General features: G+C 39.2%; 1 protein-coding gene across 1 annotated transcript in view; it reads right to left on the bottom strand.

Annotated features, from left to right (window-relative positions):
* Positions 1-4,759, bottom strand: part of TINAG (tubulointerstitial nephritis antigen) — a gene marked incomplete at both ends in the record, with an annotated part of 93,923 nt that extends 89,164 nt beyond the window's left edge. The window contains one exon of the mRNA XM_082664424.1: positions 4,405-4,759. Coding sequence (XP_082520550.1) covers positions 4,405-4,759 — 355 coding nt within the window. The remainder of the gene's footprint in view (positions 1-4,404) is intronic.
* Between the last annotated feature and the right edge of the window lie 15,116 nt (positions 4,760-19,875).

The following is a 19,875-nucleotide window of genomic DNA, read 5'->3' as shown; positions in this document are numbered from 1 at the left end:
AGGGAGACGCAAGAGGGAAGAGATATGAGAACATATGTATATGTATAACTGATTCACTTTGTTATAAAGCAGAAACTAATACACCATTGTAAAGCAATTATACTCCAATAAAGATGTTAAAAAAAAAAAGAAAGAGTGAGGAAGGAGACATGAGCCAAGAAATTCAGACAGCCTCTAGAAACTGGAAAAGGCAAGGAGAGGGATTCTCCCCTAGACCCTCCAGAAGGAATGCAGCCCTGCTGACAGCTTGACTTTCTTCCAGTGAGACCCATTTCAAACTCTGGCTTCCAGAACTGTAAAATAATTATTTTGTGTTGTGACAATTTGTCATAGAAATAAGAAACTAATACAGTGCCCATACATCATTTGAATAAACGATATATTCACACACACACACACACACACACACACACACACACACACAAAGAGACAGTGGGATTTAGAGCTCAAGAGGAGGAATCTACTCCATGGAAACAGTAACCAATATGGGGGTACTTTGAAAATTATGATGATGGAGAGATGAGAAAATTCCTGGTGGCTTTATTTCCTCAAGGAAAAATGTATAAAGCACTTCAGAGTGAGTTAATCAAACTGATTACACCTTGACATGATAGATAGATGATAGATAGATAGATAGATAGATAGATAGATAGATAGATAGATGATAGTAATGGTTATTGAAATTAAAGGAGTTTTGAAACTTTAACAGCCATTAATACAAAAATGAGGCAAATCAGATATTTGGAAAGTGAAATCCATCTCTTGATTTGAGAAAAGGTGACAATATGATGTAACTTATTTTAAAATAACTTCATCATAAAGTGTTCTAATAAATGTGCTGGTCTCAATGTCACTTCAGGGAAGGCAGTTGCCTGCTCTAATCAGGAGTCCGCATTGCAGGGGCAGTCAGTAGCACTGATCCTGAAAGGTCAGACTCCAGGTAAGCTGCTACAAGGGGTTCCATTATCCATCTTTTAATGAACACTAGAGTAGCAGTATAATGAGTATCAGAAATGGGCTTTCACTGGCAAAATTAGTGGCTTGTTAATCAGCATAATGGATATAAGTAATCAGCTCTTATTGGTTAAATTAACAGCAATAAATTGATGTAGATTAGCTAAAACACTTAAAAATCACATCCCACTCTCATACTCCACAGTTTTTATGTATCTCTTAAGGTCAAAAGCCTTCACTCTTAGACCTGGTGCCCTAGGATTGATCTTTACAAGGTCCTGTGTCCAGCCACTGGGTAGGAGGATTTATCATAACCTGACACCCTCTGTAATATTATCACATGGGAAAATTCCAGTAAATTTTTCAAGCAAGGTAGATGTGGGAACATCTAACAGGATGGGGACCTGAGACTTCATGGAGCTTACAGAGGTTTATGGATTAGTGTATATCTCCTTACCAGTATATAGTTTTGTAACAGTATGCACGGCCGAATTTGGACTGTGATTTATCTTCATTGTAATGTGGTTAAGAAGGTCATGAAGGGATAAATAATCCTCATTCAATTCAAATGTGTCAGTGGTTTACATCCATTTTTTACCAATGTGAACATAAGAGTTGTGTGTAATCAAATTAGTTTAGGTCTGTTCACAGCACATGGTCCACTAGACTCTTTTCTTAAGATCTGCTACACTGAGAGATTTTGTCTGGAAAAACCACTCTGGTACTGTTTCAAATTCTACCACTTTTTTTCTGTATCTGACATTTGAAATCCTCCAATGACTGGAAGTAACCAGCAGAGATGGGACAAAACCCAGAAGGAAGATGTTTACTCATATGTCCAAACCAATTTACACAAAAGGTACATATCTATTTATTTATTTTTTGACACATTTATATTTTTAAACCTTAAGATAATATACATAGTTTTAAGTCCCAGGTTGAAAAAGAAATGCAGTATAAGAGACTAGACAATAACATGTAACTAGATACTTGAAAAATATTTAATAAATTAGTGAATGAACTAGACAACACCATGTAAGTAGATAACTGAAAAATATTTAATAAATCAGTGAATAACTGAAAAATATTTAACAAATCAGTGATGCTTTACTAGCATCTCAGAGGAAAGTCTCTTTATATGGCAAAAAAATAGTATAAATAGTATATCATTTTCTATTTATTTTAGTTAATTTTGTACAATTTTTAAATATTGTGTAGTGCTATTTTCTTTTAACCAGCTACTTTCATAAGGAAGATAAAACAAAAGAAAAAAATCACTTTCATGAGTGCAAATATAGTTTACTGTGAACATTTGCTACTAAATAAACTGATGAATTGCTTCCCTCCATCATGAATGGAATAAAAACTATGCTGGGAACATAAGTTCTACCTAAAACATGACCCTAAATTAAAGTCTTAGCAAAATCCTAGCTTTCAAGCAAAAATGGACATTGAAGAAGCAGCAATTTCTTTTCCAAATGGGTTACATGATTCAAATAAGAAAAGCTCAAATACGTTTTATCACATCAAAAGCACCACAGCTGATCCATAATACTTATCCTCAACTTCCAGGAAGCTGACCCTATTCGTACTTTACATCTCTCAATGAGTTCTCATAACAGGATAAAATCCTAAACTCTTGATGTGGCCTATAAATCCTGGAAAAATCTGACTTCTACTCACCTCTCAAACCTCATCTTATGTCACCCCCAACCCTCCACTGATCATGACTCTCTGGAAGTGGTGGCCTCCATCCAATTCCTAGGCAGCACCAAGCTCCTGGCTCCCAGATCCCTTTCTGTTGGCCCTTCCTCAGGTCACCTCACTCCTCACGCCTCAAGTCTCCCACCCAAGCTAATGTTATGCATTATATTACATGTTAATGTTATATTCTGATATAATTTCTCACCGCACCCTAAGCGTTTCCTTCAAAGAATTTAACACAATTTGCAATTGTACAGTGAATTTGTTAAATATCTTATAACCCCCACATATAACTTGACTGTCACTTCTATGAGGATAATGTCTTGTCTTTTTTCTTCCCCATGGTTGCCCCCAGCAAAAGCACAATGACTGGCCTGGTGGAGGTAGTCAATGAATATTTTTTTGATGAATGGCTAGGTCTGCCATTTCTAAGAGACTATCTGCCACTTTTTAGGGTGAAATAAATGTTTGCTGAACTGTTTACTGGTAAAGACAAAGGCCTGGCATTATTTTTTTTATTCAAATTAGTTGATTTACAATGTTGTGTTAATTTCTGCTGTACAGCAAAGTGATTCAGTTATACATATATATATATTCTTTTTCATATTCTTTTCCATATGGTTTATCACAGAACATTGAATATAATTCCTGTACTATACAGTAGGACCTTGTTTATCCATCCTATACCTAAAAGCTTATAATACATGTGTGTTTTAAGGAGTACTTCCTCAATTTTACAAACAAGATGACATTACTGAGAATGAAGGCAACAGTCAGCATCTGGATCTTGCTAGAAGGATACAAAATCCTAGCTTATCCTACATTTTCTTCTAATTGTAATCTCCACTCACCATCACCCACTTAAAGTCATGTGACATAGCTCCGAGGAAACCTGCACTTCTGTCTGTATAAGTGGAGCAATAGAATTTTATTTTGTGTTTTTGGCAAATTTTGGATATATCGATTGCTCAGATTCTATAGCCATTTTACTATAATTAGACCAATACAGGAAATACCACCATTCTCCTTATGAATTATTTGTATTTATTTGCTCAGTCTTAGACTTTTAAAACTACCTTATATGGAGCACTCTTTTGTTTTTAATAGTTTAAAACCCCAGATTGGCAAAATGAAACAAAACAAAAACACACATCGTGACTCTATTTGGTATTACTTAGGCAGAGAGGGTGGCCAACTTTATTTTGCCTTTGCACTGGTTTAAATGACATTGCTATAACATAGGTTCTAATGCTACGAGGTCCAATAGTCTCATGAAATAGTAAGTAAACTGTTACATAAATCTGCAGAGGATCAGGCTTGTGAACTTGATGAGATTCTCTAAGAGGTTACACTCAAAAAAGTGTGAGCGATATTTTTCTTGTCAATACATATTACAAAAAAAAGAAATAAAGAATTTTAAGTAACTTTTACATAAGTTGAGTGAGTATTCAGGACAGAATCTAGACCAGCCTTCGTGGCTGTCACAGCAGAACTTTCCTGAAGGCTCTAGTCTGATGCGTGTAACCGGCATCTAAACCAAAGCACGTTAACAATCCTAAGAAATTTATTCTGGTGACCGAAATATTCATTTTTCATTTCAACTTAAAAAAGGAAGGGAGGAAGGAAGGGAGGGAGGGAGGAAGGGAGGGAGGGAGGGAGGGAGGAAAGAGAAAGAGAAAGAAAAAGAAAGTTGGACAGATCTTGTTATGAACTAGAATAATGCTTGAACACATTCCCAAAGCCTACCTTCTGGATACCAAGGCTTTGTGTGAGGAGGCCAATCCTTCTTTTCACGGCAAAATGACTTGTAATCAGGACAGCAATCAGAATTCTCCCTTTCACAGAATTTATCACAGTAACACAGTGCATTTCTCTCATAGAACTGAGTCACACAGGCATCATCTCTGTCTTCACAACAACCAAAACTTCTACAGTATTGCCCTTTGAAAATGGCTCTTTTGAATCGAGTACCTTCCAAAATGGTGTGATTCCTAGTGAAATTAGCTCCTCGGTCCACTTCTCTTTGAGATAAATACTGTCTCTCCATCCAAATTTCTGTGGTGAGATAAGAAAGGATTAAAATCTTATATCCAGTCCACATTCTCCAGAGGTCAGGTGTGGCTCCCACTTGCTGTTATATTCAATACCCTTGGCCTTGGGGCTTCTCCTTAGAGCCTGAATTCTAATCATCAAGACAACTCAGCCTGAATCCTGAAACTGATCCTTTACTTGGACTGAGTGTATTTCTTGTAGTTAAACATTAATCAAGAATTTCAATGTTTGCTCAAGATAAGGTAAGTGTTAGAAATAGACCATTGTCATTCCTCCAACGTTTAGATTTTATATTTAATATAATGAGAAAAAATGTCCATCGCCATGAAAATAAATACCTAAAACTCTTAGGTATAGATGATATATTGAATATTGCTTGCTTCCAAAATAATCTAGATTCTTAAATCAAAAACCTCTCTGGAATACACATGGCCCAAATTATGGCTGTAATAACTACTGGCAAAGTGTAGGAAATTCAAAAGTCAAAAACAATTTTTCATCACCTACTTGCACTGCAACTAAAATCCAATCTCTCCTGGGGTTGTCTGCTAGGATCTGTCATAACAATAACACATGCCCAGTCACACACTGGCTTGATTTTTCCATGTGTACCCCACTCACCTACCAGAAGCATTTTGATTTCAAGGCTTAGTGGAGCCTAATTCAGCTAGAAATTCCCTGATGGTGACCTTAGTTTTCTCTACCTGAATCTCTACTTGACATCAATGCAGGAATCTGCAGTATCTGAAAAGCAGCTTATAGTCAAGAAAAATCAATCCTGTGTGCTAAAGAGCTTGGGCGGGGGGTGCGGGTAGGGGGCAGTTGTGAAGGAAACTCAAATGTCAAGATGTCTTTCGTGTTTCTGTAAAGCTGTGCAGTTTGCTATACCGTATTTATTCATTAACTATAATAACTCCCTTTGGGTTGTGGATAAATAACCAGCAGACGATGATTCAGCAAGAGTGGCCAGGTTGCCTAGAGGAAAGGACTGCTCTTGATGATCAGAAAACCTGGACTCTTGTCCCTGAGCTTACTGCTGAATTGGCTTTATGATCTTGGGCTCACAATTTTCTTCTCTGGTCCTCAGTTATTTTCCTATAAAATGAGTGCCTTCCTCTCCAAGGTTAATCCATACTGCCAACCATTTGAACTTGTTCCCCGACTTTGCTCTGTAAATTATCTGACTCACACTTCTATTTTCATTGTTTCCCTTTCTTCTGGCACCTTCCTCTCAGGCTAGAAACCAGTGCAAATCTCTTTATCTTTTGTCATTTTACTTTTACATCATCATGGTGTCAATTTCCATAATCCCACCGTCTCTCCAATCCCAAAACTGCTGGCTCCACTTCCTTGCCACCAGCTGAGTCACTAAACTACTGCAAAATACTGTCTCCAGTCCCACCGACCATCGCTAACGTCGATTCCCATTGACCTGTGTCCATCTTGATCACACCTGAACCCTTTGCAGCATTTAACCCTGTGTAGTGAACTAGTCAAGAACAGGAGCCAAAGAGTTAGACTAATGAAGTTCAAATCCTAGTTTCACCACTGACCAGCAGCACGTCTTTGAGAAAGTGGCTTAGTCTCTCTATACTTTAATTTCATCATCTGCAACATTTAGATAACAATATTTATTATCATATCAGGTAGGTGGGAAACTTAAATGAGATAATACATAAAGTACTTAGCACATCATTCATGCTCAATAAATGTCAGTTATCATTCAAAAGCACAATCTCCAACTAAAAACTCTTTCCTCCTTTAAATCCGATGCTTTCATGCTCTCCTGCTTCACGTCACATTTTTCATAAAGTTCCCAATTTATCTGCTTACTCTTGGACTCACTTCCTTCTCTCCTCTGTGGTCATTTAAAGTGTTCTTATCAATATCCTCAATCCTTTCCCTCCCTGGTCCTCACGTATCATCTTTCCTCAAAACACCCAGCATTGAATCAACCTAAAAGCCATAGGTTACAAGACTCTGTATGAGGTGGACCTCCAAACGTGGTATCTCTCTGGCCTCAATTTAAACCATTTTACCCCTCAACCTTATTGGTCTGGTCATCACAATAACCTTGCCCTTCCTCACCATGCCAGGCACACTCCTATCTTAGGACCCTTGCACTTGCTGTTCCTTCTGCCTGAACCATGCTTCCCTGATATACACATGGCTCAATCTCTCATCTCTTTCAAGCCCTTTTTCAAATGACACCTTCTCAGAGAGACCTTGCCTACATTTCCTACCTAAAATGACACCACATCTCCAGTCCCAGCTCACTCTATCCCCATTCTCTGTGCCTATTACTGATATATTAACATTATATTCATCAATCTTATTTATTTTCTGTATTTCCTCTCCAGAAAGCTCTACAAAATCATAGAATTGTGTCTATGTATAATTTGTCTGTTGACCATTTTATCTTCATCACTTAGTTCCTGACACATAGTAGGCACTCAAAAAGGATTTATTCAATAAATATATGAATCCTACAATTTGCATTTTCTACCCCTGTACTATGTCTAGTGTTGGAGATGGTCCACCAGCTTGTAGAATTGCTACCACAACAAATTTTTTGACTTTGGTCTCAGCTAAGCTCTTAAGTGCTTCTCATATTTCTTTAACTTGTTCCCTTTGGAGCCATTACAAACCTTGATTTCCTAACTTCCTAGAGAACGTCACTTTTAGGGAAGACATTCTCTCAGAGGTTACCAAGCAAACAAAGACAGCAAATGTTAATCCCATGCCTTCCTGTCATCAAACTCATAAACCAATCTACATTTGCAGCCATCCTCTCCATCTTCCTTCCAGACCCAGAAGATGAGGTGTCATCCTGTTCCTAGGGAATTCTTCCATCTATGATTTTTAGTCTTCCACCATTTCTCTTAGTCCTTCACTTATCACTTGGTTCATATACATCTTCAATCCTTTTCTCATCCAGACTTCAGCCCCTGGGTAGGATTCAGCAGACGCTGTTGACACTCTGTCCATATTCCCATCATCTGTACCATTTTAGGAAAAGCTGACTGAAATTGCATCCCTATGAGTTAGTGACCAGAGCTCCCTCCTTCCCCAGCCCCACTGCATAACAATCCAGAAGTGCTAAGAATTAACACCCTCCCTGTAACCCAGAAGAAGCCCTTTAAATAATGCATGGAAGAGTTGATGTATAAGTACCCCACTCTCCTTATTCTTTGATGGGTTATGTCTGATACCCACATATACATAACTCTCACCCTGAGGTAAGATTGGGAACCCCACAGTCAGAAGGGATTGACAGTTGTGCCCTAACTTATTTGTTTATAGCACATGGTTAAATATTACAGTTTAAGTGTATCTACTGATTATACTATCTCACTTCAATCATTTCACTGTCTCAACATTTACGAAAGCTTTCAAATATCCCTGCAAAGAAACTTCACATTGAAAGTGACATATTTGACACAAGTTCTACTACTAATATATTCCTTTAGACTAGTAGTTTTTAATAGGGGATGACTGCCTCCCAAGAGAAGTTTAGCAATGTCTGGAGACTGCTTTGATTGTCTGGACCACAAGCATCTGGTGGATGGAGGCTAGGGAAGCTGCAGAGCTTCCTAGAATGCACAGGACAGAACACACAACAGAGAATTATCTGGCCAAAATTGTCCATAATGACACTGGCAATTAACGCTGATTGACACATTACAAACATTTTAAAACAACTAACAAGAAATCAGAAAAAAATAAAATGCTCGTATTTACTTGCAATTTGGATTTACATGAAGGTTGATCAGATGAATCTCCAATAAATGATTCTTCAACATAATAATCAATAACTGTAATACAGTGGGTGGATTTTCAAAAACTGGAGGTGTAACATATGCATAACTAGAAAGGTTAGAGTCCACCATGCCACACCCTCTTTCAACATGACCATTCTCCTTGGATGAGCTTCATTTCCGATGAGAAGAAAGTGCTGCATTTCCTCTTTTTGTGATTTTTACTACCTTCATTACACAGGAACAATGGAGGAAATCAGCACCTTTGGATGTTTCCTAGGAAAGAATGAAGGCAATCAAATAAGTTGTCTTAACACTAGATCTTAGCTAGATCCTACAAAAAAGGACTGGACACTGGAGATTTTAGTCACATTTAACCATTTGTCCCCTCTTATCCACAGTTTCCCTTTCCATGGTTTCAGTTCCCCACAGTCAATCGTGGTCTGAAAAAATTAAATGGAAAATTCCAGAAATAAACAATTCATAAGTTTTAAATTGTACACTGTTCTGCGTAGCGTAATGAAATCTCACACCGACTAGCTCCATCCCACCCAGTATATGAATCATCACTCTTTCTGGCATGCCCAGGTTGTATGTGCTACCCACCTATTCATCCCTTAGTGGCCATCTCGGTTATCAGATCGACTGTTGGGATATCCCAGTCCTTGTGTTCCAGGAACCCTTATCTTACTTATAATGGCCCCAAAGCACAAGAGTAGTGATACTGGCAATTCAGATATTCTCTTACTGTGCCTAATTTATAAATTGAACTTTACTATAGGTATGTATGTATAGGAAAAAACATAGTATTATACATACAGGTTGGTACTATCCAAGGTTTCAGGCATTCACTGGGGCTTTTAGAATGTATGCCCTGTGGTTAAGAGGGTAGTACCATAATTGGAAGTTTTTAGATATATTTAAATAGGCAAAAATGGGGAGAGAGGGAGAGAAAGAGAGAGAACTCAAATTTTAGAGTAAAGAGTTTCAATGAGGCATAAAGAAAACTTTTGCCTACAAAGTGTAGTTGTCTTTGGATTAGGTTGCTAAGAGGGACTGGAAGATTTTACACATTGTAATTACAATATATGTCTGTATATGTACATATATATGTCTATTTAATACACAATACACATTGTGTGTTAGAGAGTGCACATAATCTCTTTGGATCTTGCAGTAGTCCATGATGGTAGAATTTATAATTATTATCCCTATTTTCATTTTTACAAATGAAGAACTAAGACTCAAGTGACTATGCAAGTACACAGCCAATGATGAAGCTGTTGACCCCAAGATCAGGGCACACATTCCTGCCCCATCCAGCCTTTCTGTTTAAGTATTCACCTGGTCATCTTGACTAAACCCTGCCCTTAGCCCATGACATGGATACTCTATCCAGATTCTTTCCAACCCAGTGAGTCCTGAGGTGGGAAGAATATGAGAGGGGGTAGAGATCTAGCAAAGGATCATGGGGTTTTTCACTGACTGGTTCTACATTGTAAAAACACTCAAGTGAAACCCTAATCCTCTGTGGAAGTTTACCAGTTAATGCAGACTTGGTCTCTAATTATACATTACTGAGAAAATTGAAAAAAAAAAATTAGTAGATCCATGAAATGGAAAAGAGAATCTTAAATAGCTCCCTAACAAGTAATAGTTCAGGATGCTGGACCCAGGTCTAGGCATGTAGCAATTTGTCTCAAAATCTTCTCACCTCTCACAGTAATTAAACAGATACTTTGGGTTTACTTTCCCCTAGTCTTTTACTTTTTTTGAAATAGCAATGTCAACATCTTTTTCCATTAAAAATTTTTTTTTCCAACATAGAATTGCATGTACAGCTATTTATGTAGCATGCATTTGCAGATTAAGAGAGTCTAGTGGGAATATTTGATTTAGACCAATAGGCACCAAAGCAAACCTCTAATGGGCCAAGAGAATGCATCCAGTTTGGGCCTGGAAGGAAAAGAGGCCCTGACCAAGGCTGCATTTTACCTCCCACCTGGTCTCCACTCTGGTTCAAAGACCTCCTACAGAGATTATGCTGCCCATTCTTTTTTTTGTTTTGTGTTGTTTTTGGGTTTTTTTGCGTTACGCGGGCCTCTCACTGTTGTGGCCTCTCCCATTGCGGAACACAGGCTCTGGACGTGCAGGCTCAGCGGCCATGGCTCACGGGCCCAGCCGCTCTGTGGCATGTGGGATCTTCCCAGACTGGGGCACGAACCCGTGTTCCCTGCATCGGCAGGCGGACTCTCAACCACTGCGCCATCAGGGAAGCCCGTATGCTGCCCATTCTTTGCCTTGATGTAAATAGGGGAGGAGCCTATGAAATCTCATAATGATAAGACCCAAAAAGAAAGAAAAAAAAATCAAAGAAAATGAAAGAAAATTCAGGAGGCAAAGGTGATCATAAAAGACTACAAAAGAGAAAAAGCTAACAGAAAAAAAGTTATTAGAGGAAAAGGTGTGCATATGAGTGAGAACAAAATTTTCTTTCACATCAAAATTCTAATTTCAATATATTTAAACAGGAAACAATAGGGGATGCAAACAGTTATCCTCTAGAGATAATAAATTTTTTTTTAATTAATGCTTTATTTCACATGAGGCAGTTGAAAATAAGAAATAGGCCTGCCATCTAATTCTCTTAGCATGCTTTTAGCAGAACAACACTTTGAGAAAAGGCAGTTTTAGTTACTCATTATTTTATTCAAATATATATATATATATATATATATATATAAAACTTCAAATGTACTCCAGGCACTACTATATTTGGGGGATGCACAGATTAATAAAACCTAATTCTAATCCTTACAGAGCAACCCAGTATAGCCAGGGAAGCCAGCTTGTAAAAACATCTTTGCAAGGAGCCTTGAAAATTGTTATTACAGAGACCGTCAGAGGGTTTAATAAAAGCACAAAGGATGCAGTGGCCAACCCTTCCTGGTGGAATTAGGAAGGATGTTACTAAGGAAATGACATTTCATTTGAGGCTTAAAGTAAGTAAGGAGGATATTTGTCATGTAAAGTAGATATAATTCTAGACTGAGAAACTGAACATAACACAAGACACATTTGAAAAATTAGTAGAGGCCAGATACTTTTGGATCTTGAATGACAAGGACACACCAAGTACAGACTTCACTTTAAAAATAAGAAGGAATATTAGTCAGTTGTTTTCCCTCACCCCCAAACTTTTTAAAGTAACAACATACATTTTCCTTTAGGGATCTACTCTTCCTCCAAGCCATGGAGTCTTGGTGAAGGTGACCATCATAGGTCTTCATCTCACCACTTCTGGAGATCTCATGTGACATAAACTGAGCCTGTCACTCTCTCCTGAGAACTTAATCTTGAGTGGAGTGACTGGTTTGAGGTATTCAGATACTGACACCCCCACAACTGGCCAGGAGGTACTGACCAAGATCCTCGGTCAGTCATCTTTTCTTTAATTTCTGTGAATACCAATATCCTTCAAAAAATTCTTTTGGGGAGACCTTCGATTAACCATAGTCAGTATCTGTCATTTTTAACTAATGAATCCTTGGGACAGGAAGTTATTCCAAATTCATAACAAGACAAGGATATGGTCAGGATGGCATTTTTTGGTAGATCATCATGCTAGCAAAACAGAGGATGGATCAGATGAGGGTGAGACTGGAGACTGGGAAACTATTGCAGGAGTGTCAGCAAGGATGATGAGAACTTGGCCTTGAAAAGTGGTTCTGAAATAGAGTAAAATAAGAAAGATATGAAGCAGGTAATACTTGTAAAATGTTTCACTGAATGTGGAGATAAAGGAATAGGGGTCACCCAGGGTGAGTTCCAGGGTTCTTGCACTTATGACTAGATAGTAGCAGTAGCTACAGAAGAAGAAGTTTGGGGTAAAAGTTAGCTCAGTTTGGAATCTATTTTGATTTTCTGGCGGCTTATCCAGATGGGGATGCCTAATGAGAAACTGACTTCCATCTTTGCTAGAGTGTAGATTTGCAAGTCATCAACATATAGTAAGAGCCATGAACATGAATGGCAGTGCCCATGGTCAGCCAGGGCTAAGGCAAGACTCTGGAAGGAAGCTATTTGAATAGTTTTTGTAAATGTGTTTGCAAGGAATTTTATTTTAGAATCTCATGGGCTATACTGAAAGGTTTTTTTATAATTTTTTTCATAAACTATATGAAAATTCCAAATATTCCTCAGATATTTGTTTTATGAGAGACATCATGATATATCAGAATGATTCTTAGCTTTGGATTCAAGTCAAAAGTAGATCGAGGGCTTCCCTGCTGGCGCAGTGGTTGCGAGTCCGCCTGCCGATGCAGGGGACATGGGTTCGTGCCCCAAAGCCGGGAAGATCCCACATGCCGCCTAGAGGCTGGGCCCGTGAGCCATGGCCGCTGAGCCTGCGCGTCCGGAGCCTGTGCTCTGCAACGGGAGAGGCCACAGCGATGAGAGGCCCGCGTACCGCAAATAAATAAATAAATAAATAAAAGTTTAAAAAAAAAAAAAAAAAAAAAAGTAGATCGAAATTCCTTACCAGCCATGTGACATGAGTCAAGTTATTTTATCTTCTTATGGGCTTGGTTAACTCACGTATCAAAATAGGAAGCATAATACCAATCTTATAAAGTTGTTTTGAGGATTAAATAAAATAATCTATGAGAAAGTACTGGAAACATGCAGAAGCTCCTTTCCTTGCAAAGGATTAGTTCACAAAATGCTGATCTTAAGCCAATGTATTTAAAATCCAAAGGGACTCCACTGCTTCAGCTTGTGGTCCTAATTCATTCTCCTAAAATGACTTAAAATTAAACCTAATCTTATCTTCTTTGTTGATTTGTATTTATTTAGAACTCTTTTTCAAAACCTAACTGTTTCATCTATATGAAAATATGTGAATAAGGCCAGCCACTTTCTCAGTGATCTCTGCACAAGTGATAGGGGAATTCCTAGAATATGGCAATAGCGTTTACTGCCTCATCACTACTTTTAATTTGCAAAATGTGAAAAAGCTTTGAGCCTGTGGAATCTCCACTAGCTTGAGGCAATCATCCTAAATGTACAATTCCAGTACACCTAATGTTTAAAACCCCTTTCAATTACAAACCCATCGCCTCCCTCTGAACTCCTAACCTAGTGGTTTGCACACTGGCCGTAGAATAGAATCACTGAGGAAGTAAAAATTATGAAAAATAAAAGTAAACCAGTCTCCAGGTCTTATCCCAAGAAATGATGATCTCATCGGTACAGTATGAAATATGGTAAAACTCAAAAACAGCTGCTGGAACCACACACTCAAAAGCTGTTTCATTTTTTCACTTTTTTTCATCTCTTGTCTATTAATTTCAATGTTACAGACCCAGGGCCTGATTTGTGATATGTCCTCTAGATTCATTGAAAAATGAGTCATTCCATATACTTGTGCAATACTCATCCATTTCTTTACCACTTTTAATTTATAAAAATTATCTCTGGGCTTCCCTGGTGGCGCAGTGGTTGAGGATCCACCTGCCGATGCGGGGGACACAGGTTTGTGCCCCAGTCTGGGAAGATCCCACATGCCGCAGAGCGGCTGGGCCCATGAGCCATGGCCGCTGAGCCTGTGCGTCCGGAGCCTGCGCTCTGCAAAGGGGGAGGCCACAACAGTGAGAGGCCCGTGTATGGCAAAAAAAAAAAAAAAAAAAAAAAAATTATCTCTAGTTTCCATCCCATCATGTCTTTTTCATTTTGGCACTTATTTTGTACTTATCTACCAGAATGGGGTTTATCATGATGATAAATTATCTCAAAACTAACACATGAGTGGCAGTCTATGACTCAAGAAACACAATGACCAAAAATGACCTAACATTACTACTAACCCCATCTACTGGTGATGGGTGCTTTTAATTGCAGCGTAATTTCATTCACAGAGTGAGAGTCCATGAATTGAAAATTTATAAGTGGAAACGCTTCTGTGAAATAATGCCATTTTCAGCAACATGGGTATAACTAGAAATGATCATACTAACTAAAGTAAGTCAGAAAGAGAAAGAAGAATACTATATATATCACTTATATGTGGAATCTAAAATATGACACAAATGAACCTATCTATGAAGCAGAAACAGACTCAGACATAGAGAACAGATTTGTCGTTGCCAAGGGGGTTGTGGGAGGGATGGAGTGGGAGGCTGGGGTTAGCAGATGTAAGCTTTTAGATATAGAATGAATAAACAACAAGTTCCTACTGTATAGTACTGGGAACTATATTCAATATCCTGTGATAACTATAATGGAAAAGAATATAAAAAAAGAATGTATATATATGTATAACTGAATCACTTTGCTGTACAGCAGAAATTAACACAACATTGTAAATCAACTATACTTCAATTTAAAAATAAGAAAAGCTTCTGTACCAGATATATAATAGTCACTCAATATATATTAGTTTCTTCTCTAGATTATGCCCTTGCTCCACCCCTCCCTTTCCTATCATTCACCTTTGGATAATAATATGCATTAGGCAGACCTTAAATTGTCTAACCTTAAATTCTAAACTCTTGTGGGCTATTAATATTTGGCAATCTATTCCTTCTTTTTTTAGAATAGAAGGGAGTTTGTATTCATAAGCGGGGATCCTGAGGGCATTCACTTCCCATTTACTCACAGATACAGTGGTAACAACCCATTCGAAAATGATGATGTTCAATCAGACCAGAATGAGGCAAATGAGATAAAACACTGAGTGAGATGGTTGTATGTGGGTTGAGGGAAGGATGACGGTTCCAGACAAGGATAGGGCTCCCTGTTTCTCATCATAAATAGGCACATTTTTGTGTGTTTTACAGGCATCATATGTTGTGGGTCCTTCCCTCCCCAGCGTGAGGCAAGAACCACAGCTGATTGGAAAACCTGAGTCATTTTCAGCAGCTGCTCTAGTGAAAACCAGGAGAGAGAAAGGGAAGTGTTTCCATTATCACAAACAAAAGGGAGATTGGAGATGAAGGACTACCTCTAAAATATTTCAAAGCTCCAAGAACAAAAAAGAAAGGGAAAAAAAAAGAAAGAAAGAAACAGGAACACATCCCTTCCACAATACAGAGGGATATAAATAACACACCTGAAATGATCTCATTCAAAGCAGTGTGTTCAAGAAAAGAAAGTGTTGTGTTTGGAATTAAAGACGACCAAACTTGGGTTTCGACTTTAGCCCTCAAATTTTGGTGTATTTTTTTTAGAAGTCACTTAATACTTCTGTGAATCAGTTTCTAAGTGAAATGACAATAAATAGACCAGTTCAGCATATTTTTCTCCCATGCAGGCTGTCTGTGTGAAGGACATCAACAGTAAAGACCATGAGCCAAGCTGAACCTTCTTCCATGTTTCTGCCCCTCCTGCAACATGGTGCAAATCTCACGGCCATACATTTTTGCTGCTGGACTCAGAGTCAGTCTAGGCATCTAATGACCATCTGAAGCTGTATCGGCCTCTGTATTCCAACACTGAATTAAATCTTGGAGACAGAGTTTCGGGTGAAGGAGAAAAGAATAACTTTATTGCTTTGCCAGGCAAAGAGGACCACAGCGGACTAATGTCCTCAAAACTGTGTGTCCCAACCTGGAGGGGATAGTGAGGAGTCTTATAGTAATGGTTCAAAGATGGCATGATCCACTCCTGGACATTTTTCTGATTGGTTGATGGTGAGGTAAGTGGGAGTCAGAATCATCAACCTTCTGGTTCCAACCAGTCTGGGGTCTACGTGCTTGTGGGCAGCATACAGTTAACTTCTCCCACCTGGTGGGGGTTTCAGTATCTGCAAAACAGCCCAAAGATATGTTATGTGTATCCCTTGAGGGGGAACCTGGCCCCTGCCCCAAGGCTGCACTATTGTTTCTTGACTGCTCCTCCCTTGTCTCTGCATCCCTTCCCTTCCCTGATTAATAAATACTTGAACCTGCCCATTGGAACTCAGGGAAGGTCATGGAGGCTGAATGAAGCCTATTTCCTGTAATCAAGAAACAAGGGACGCAGAATGGCTTTTGTGCCCAGGGGCCGAACAGGGTCCTGCTCAGTATCACATCTAATGAATTAGTATCAGATTCTGTCTTATATTTTTATACCCCCAAAGCAACAAAATCTTCAGCATTATAAAGTCTAGTTCAGTCGTGTAAAACTTACACCACCAAATGGCTTTCCTAGCTTCGGTGTGTAAAATAATGACATTCAGCTTATTTTATAGCTGTCCACAATAATATTTTGGTACTTATGTTAAAAGGTTCCTTTTAGATAATTTTTCAAAACAACTCTTAGTTTGAGTTTGAGACATCACTTAGATAAAAACTAGTTGCAGATTTTTAATAGTAATTTTTTGGCTTGCCTGCCCTTCTGTGAGGTGGAAGTTTGTTCTTACACTTACATTCAGGCACCCAGATGCCTACAGTATCATGAAGAAGGGAAAAAGAGAAAATTGCTTTATACTGTATGACAATATTGAGATTGACTTATGCAATTTTAAAAGTAAAAGGTAAAGTTTTCTGGAATTCTATTGCTTTCTCTAAAGGACCAACCAACAAACAGAGACCATTCCCAGGAAAATTATATGCTCAGATGATTTTAGATCAGATTATTTAGGAATCTCATTCCTCACATAGCTTCATTTATTGGCTATGATGCCTTTTGAAATCTATATCTCCATTTAGATTTTGCTTCAAATTCCTCATCCACATTTTAACTGTATACTGGATATGTCCACTTAAACATCTCTCAGTGATCTTAAACTCAACATTTGTAAAACTAAATTTACCTTCTGCCTTTTCCATTCCCCTCTCTTTTTGCCTCCATTCCCACCCACAACACACACACACATACACATACATACACACACACACACACACTCTTCCTATGTTCCAATATTTGTCAGAATAGGCTAGCCTTATTCTGTATGAACAAACAGCCCCAAAATCTCAAAGCATAACATATGAAGTTTATTTCCAGCTCACACAAAGTCCTCTCTTGACTGGGCAACAATCCAGAGCAGCTGCCCTCCACGGCGTGACTCAGGGTTCTCAGCTGCTGTGATTCTGTGGCTCTACCGTCTCCACATATGACCTCCCTGCTTCTTGCCAAAGAGGAAGAAAGAGAGGCGAGGATGGCACCAAGCTTTCTATGGCTTCATCCCAGAAGTAGCAGTCATCACCTCCACTCATGTCTCATTAGCTGGCAATGGTTACACGGTCTCTCCTCACTGCAAGGGTGTTGCCAAGTCTAGTTGTCCACGTGGCAGAAAGAAGGAACAGGAAATAAAAATCACACAGCATGGTCTTTAACTAAATTTCAGATTCCCAGGCCAGAACCTATGACTTCATCCCTTTCATCTCCATCACCCCCACGCTCCATCCATGCATAAGTGGATACCATTAATTTTGCTTTCTCTATATCTCCTTAGTCAGTCCACTTTTCTTTATTCCCCCACTTAGTAAATTCAAACTCATATCACCTCTGTCTTTGATGACCACAGCCACTTTCTCACAGGGCTCCCTGCCCACAGTATTCTCTCCATTCAATTATCTACACAGCAACCATGGTGATCCTTTAAAAATACCAACATGATCATGTTGACTTAACCTCCAGCTTAAAATCCTTCAGTAGTTCCCCATTGCTTTAAAACAAAATGCCCAAACCTGCAAATATGATTTATAAGACCGTGTATTACTTGATACATGCTTACCTCTCTAACTGCACCTTTTACAAATTCACGCCTTGTAGTAGGTGCGGTGCTGCGCTGCTCAGAGCCCCTTCAAGTCCCAGGCCCTTCTCTTGAGTCACTGGAAGGTGGCCAGCTAACGGCTCATGGCTGAAACCCTTTTCCAGCATTGCCTTCTACCAAAGGAAGCCGCCTCACCCTAGTTTACTCCTTCACTGCCACCCCACTCCCCGGGAAACATTATCCAACGTCAGTGGAAGATACAAAGGCCCTCTACTTGCTTCAATCTGTGATACATTTAAAGAGCCATCCTGGTTCTAGAACACACTATGTGGGAGTCCGAGATCCCTGTTGTAACTTCATCACATCCCAACTTCTCCCACTGCCCAGTCCTGCCTCCCTCCCCCGTTACAGGTGCTGTCAACTGAACACACTTTCCAATAACCTCCTACACTGACATCTCTGTCCTCGACTCCATTTCTGGAGGAACCTAAAACGTGCCTCAAACTCTGTGCTGCATCCACTTGAAATACTAACAGCACCTAGAAAAGTCCTTCTAGATCTTTGCTCATGTGATGTCTGAGGCCTGGAACACCAATCCCACCTCCTTGATTTTGCCTGATCTACTCATCCTTAAGGACGTGAAGATCACATCAAGTCAACAAAGAACATCACAATCTAAAGAAGCCCTCTCATCAAGTCCATACTGAGTTAGGGGATATATATATTTCCTTCTGCCCTCAAAACCCTACCTACTGTATAGCACAGGGAATTTTACTCAATATTCTGTAATAACGTATGTGGGAAAACAATCTGAAATGAATATATGCATATGTATAACTGAACCACTATGCTGTACATCTGAAACTAACACAACATTGCAAATCAACTATACTCCAATAAAATTAATTTTTTTTTAAATGAACATACCCAGACTCTGAGCAATGCAATCTTATCAAATTACATTGTAGTCCCCTGTGAAGTGGGGTCCTGTGTACTCTCAGATATACAGTGAAAACCATTTGGAGTGACAGGATGGACCTACCATAAAATCTGTGATCCCAGCTATTGGCTCTGGGCTTGAAGCTCAAATACATTGTTTTTTTTTAATTCTGAACATAGTCCTTGCTAACACCCTGGGCCCTTAGCACCTTCTTCTGACCTGGGAACCTCTGAATCCTCAGAACTTTTCATGGAGGCCTTGGGGGGACAGAGATCTCCCTGGATTCCTCCTATTGCACCTCCACCCCATCACTTATAGGGCGTGTGGATGTGGCAGCAAGCTGAAGGCTAGGATTCATCCAGACATCTTCAGCTTCTCCCGTGTTACATCTTTCCTTTCTCTTCTCTCACCAACCTCAGGGGTAACAGCTGGCTTTCTCCATCTTCCCCCAATACCCTGAGATTTTCTCTACTTCTTCAGTGAAGTCTTCCACTTTTCTTTGGATATGCTAAGGGCATAGAGCAGGACCTAGGGAGTCTTCTGGGGCAGACCCCTTCCCCATATCCTCTGCTTTAGCTCCTCTCTGAGGTACCCAGATAATAGTATCTGATGCACATTTCCTGAGTTATTTTACAGATGCCAAAACCCCAGCAATTAACTACTTGATGATCATGAGCACGTAGCCGCTAGACCTACTGGAGCCTGAGGATTGATAATGCTAACCCTTGTTACCTCACCATGAACCAGTCAGAGAACTGTGCACTAGCTGACCA

The sequence above is a fragment of the Grampus griseus genome, assembly GCF_964374135.1.
Source record: "Grampus griseus genome assembly, chromosome: 10".
NCBI classification, from domain to species: Eukaryota; Metazoa; Chordata; class Mammalia; order Artiodactyla; family Delphinidae; genus Grampus; species Grampus griseus.
Note: the sequence above shows the minus strand (reverse complement) of the source record. Positions and strands in the feature narration are given on the sequence as shown.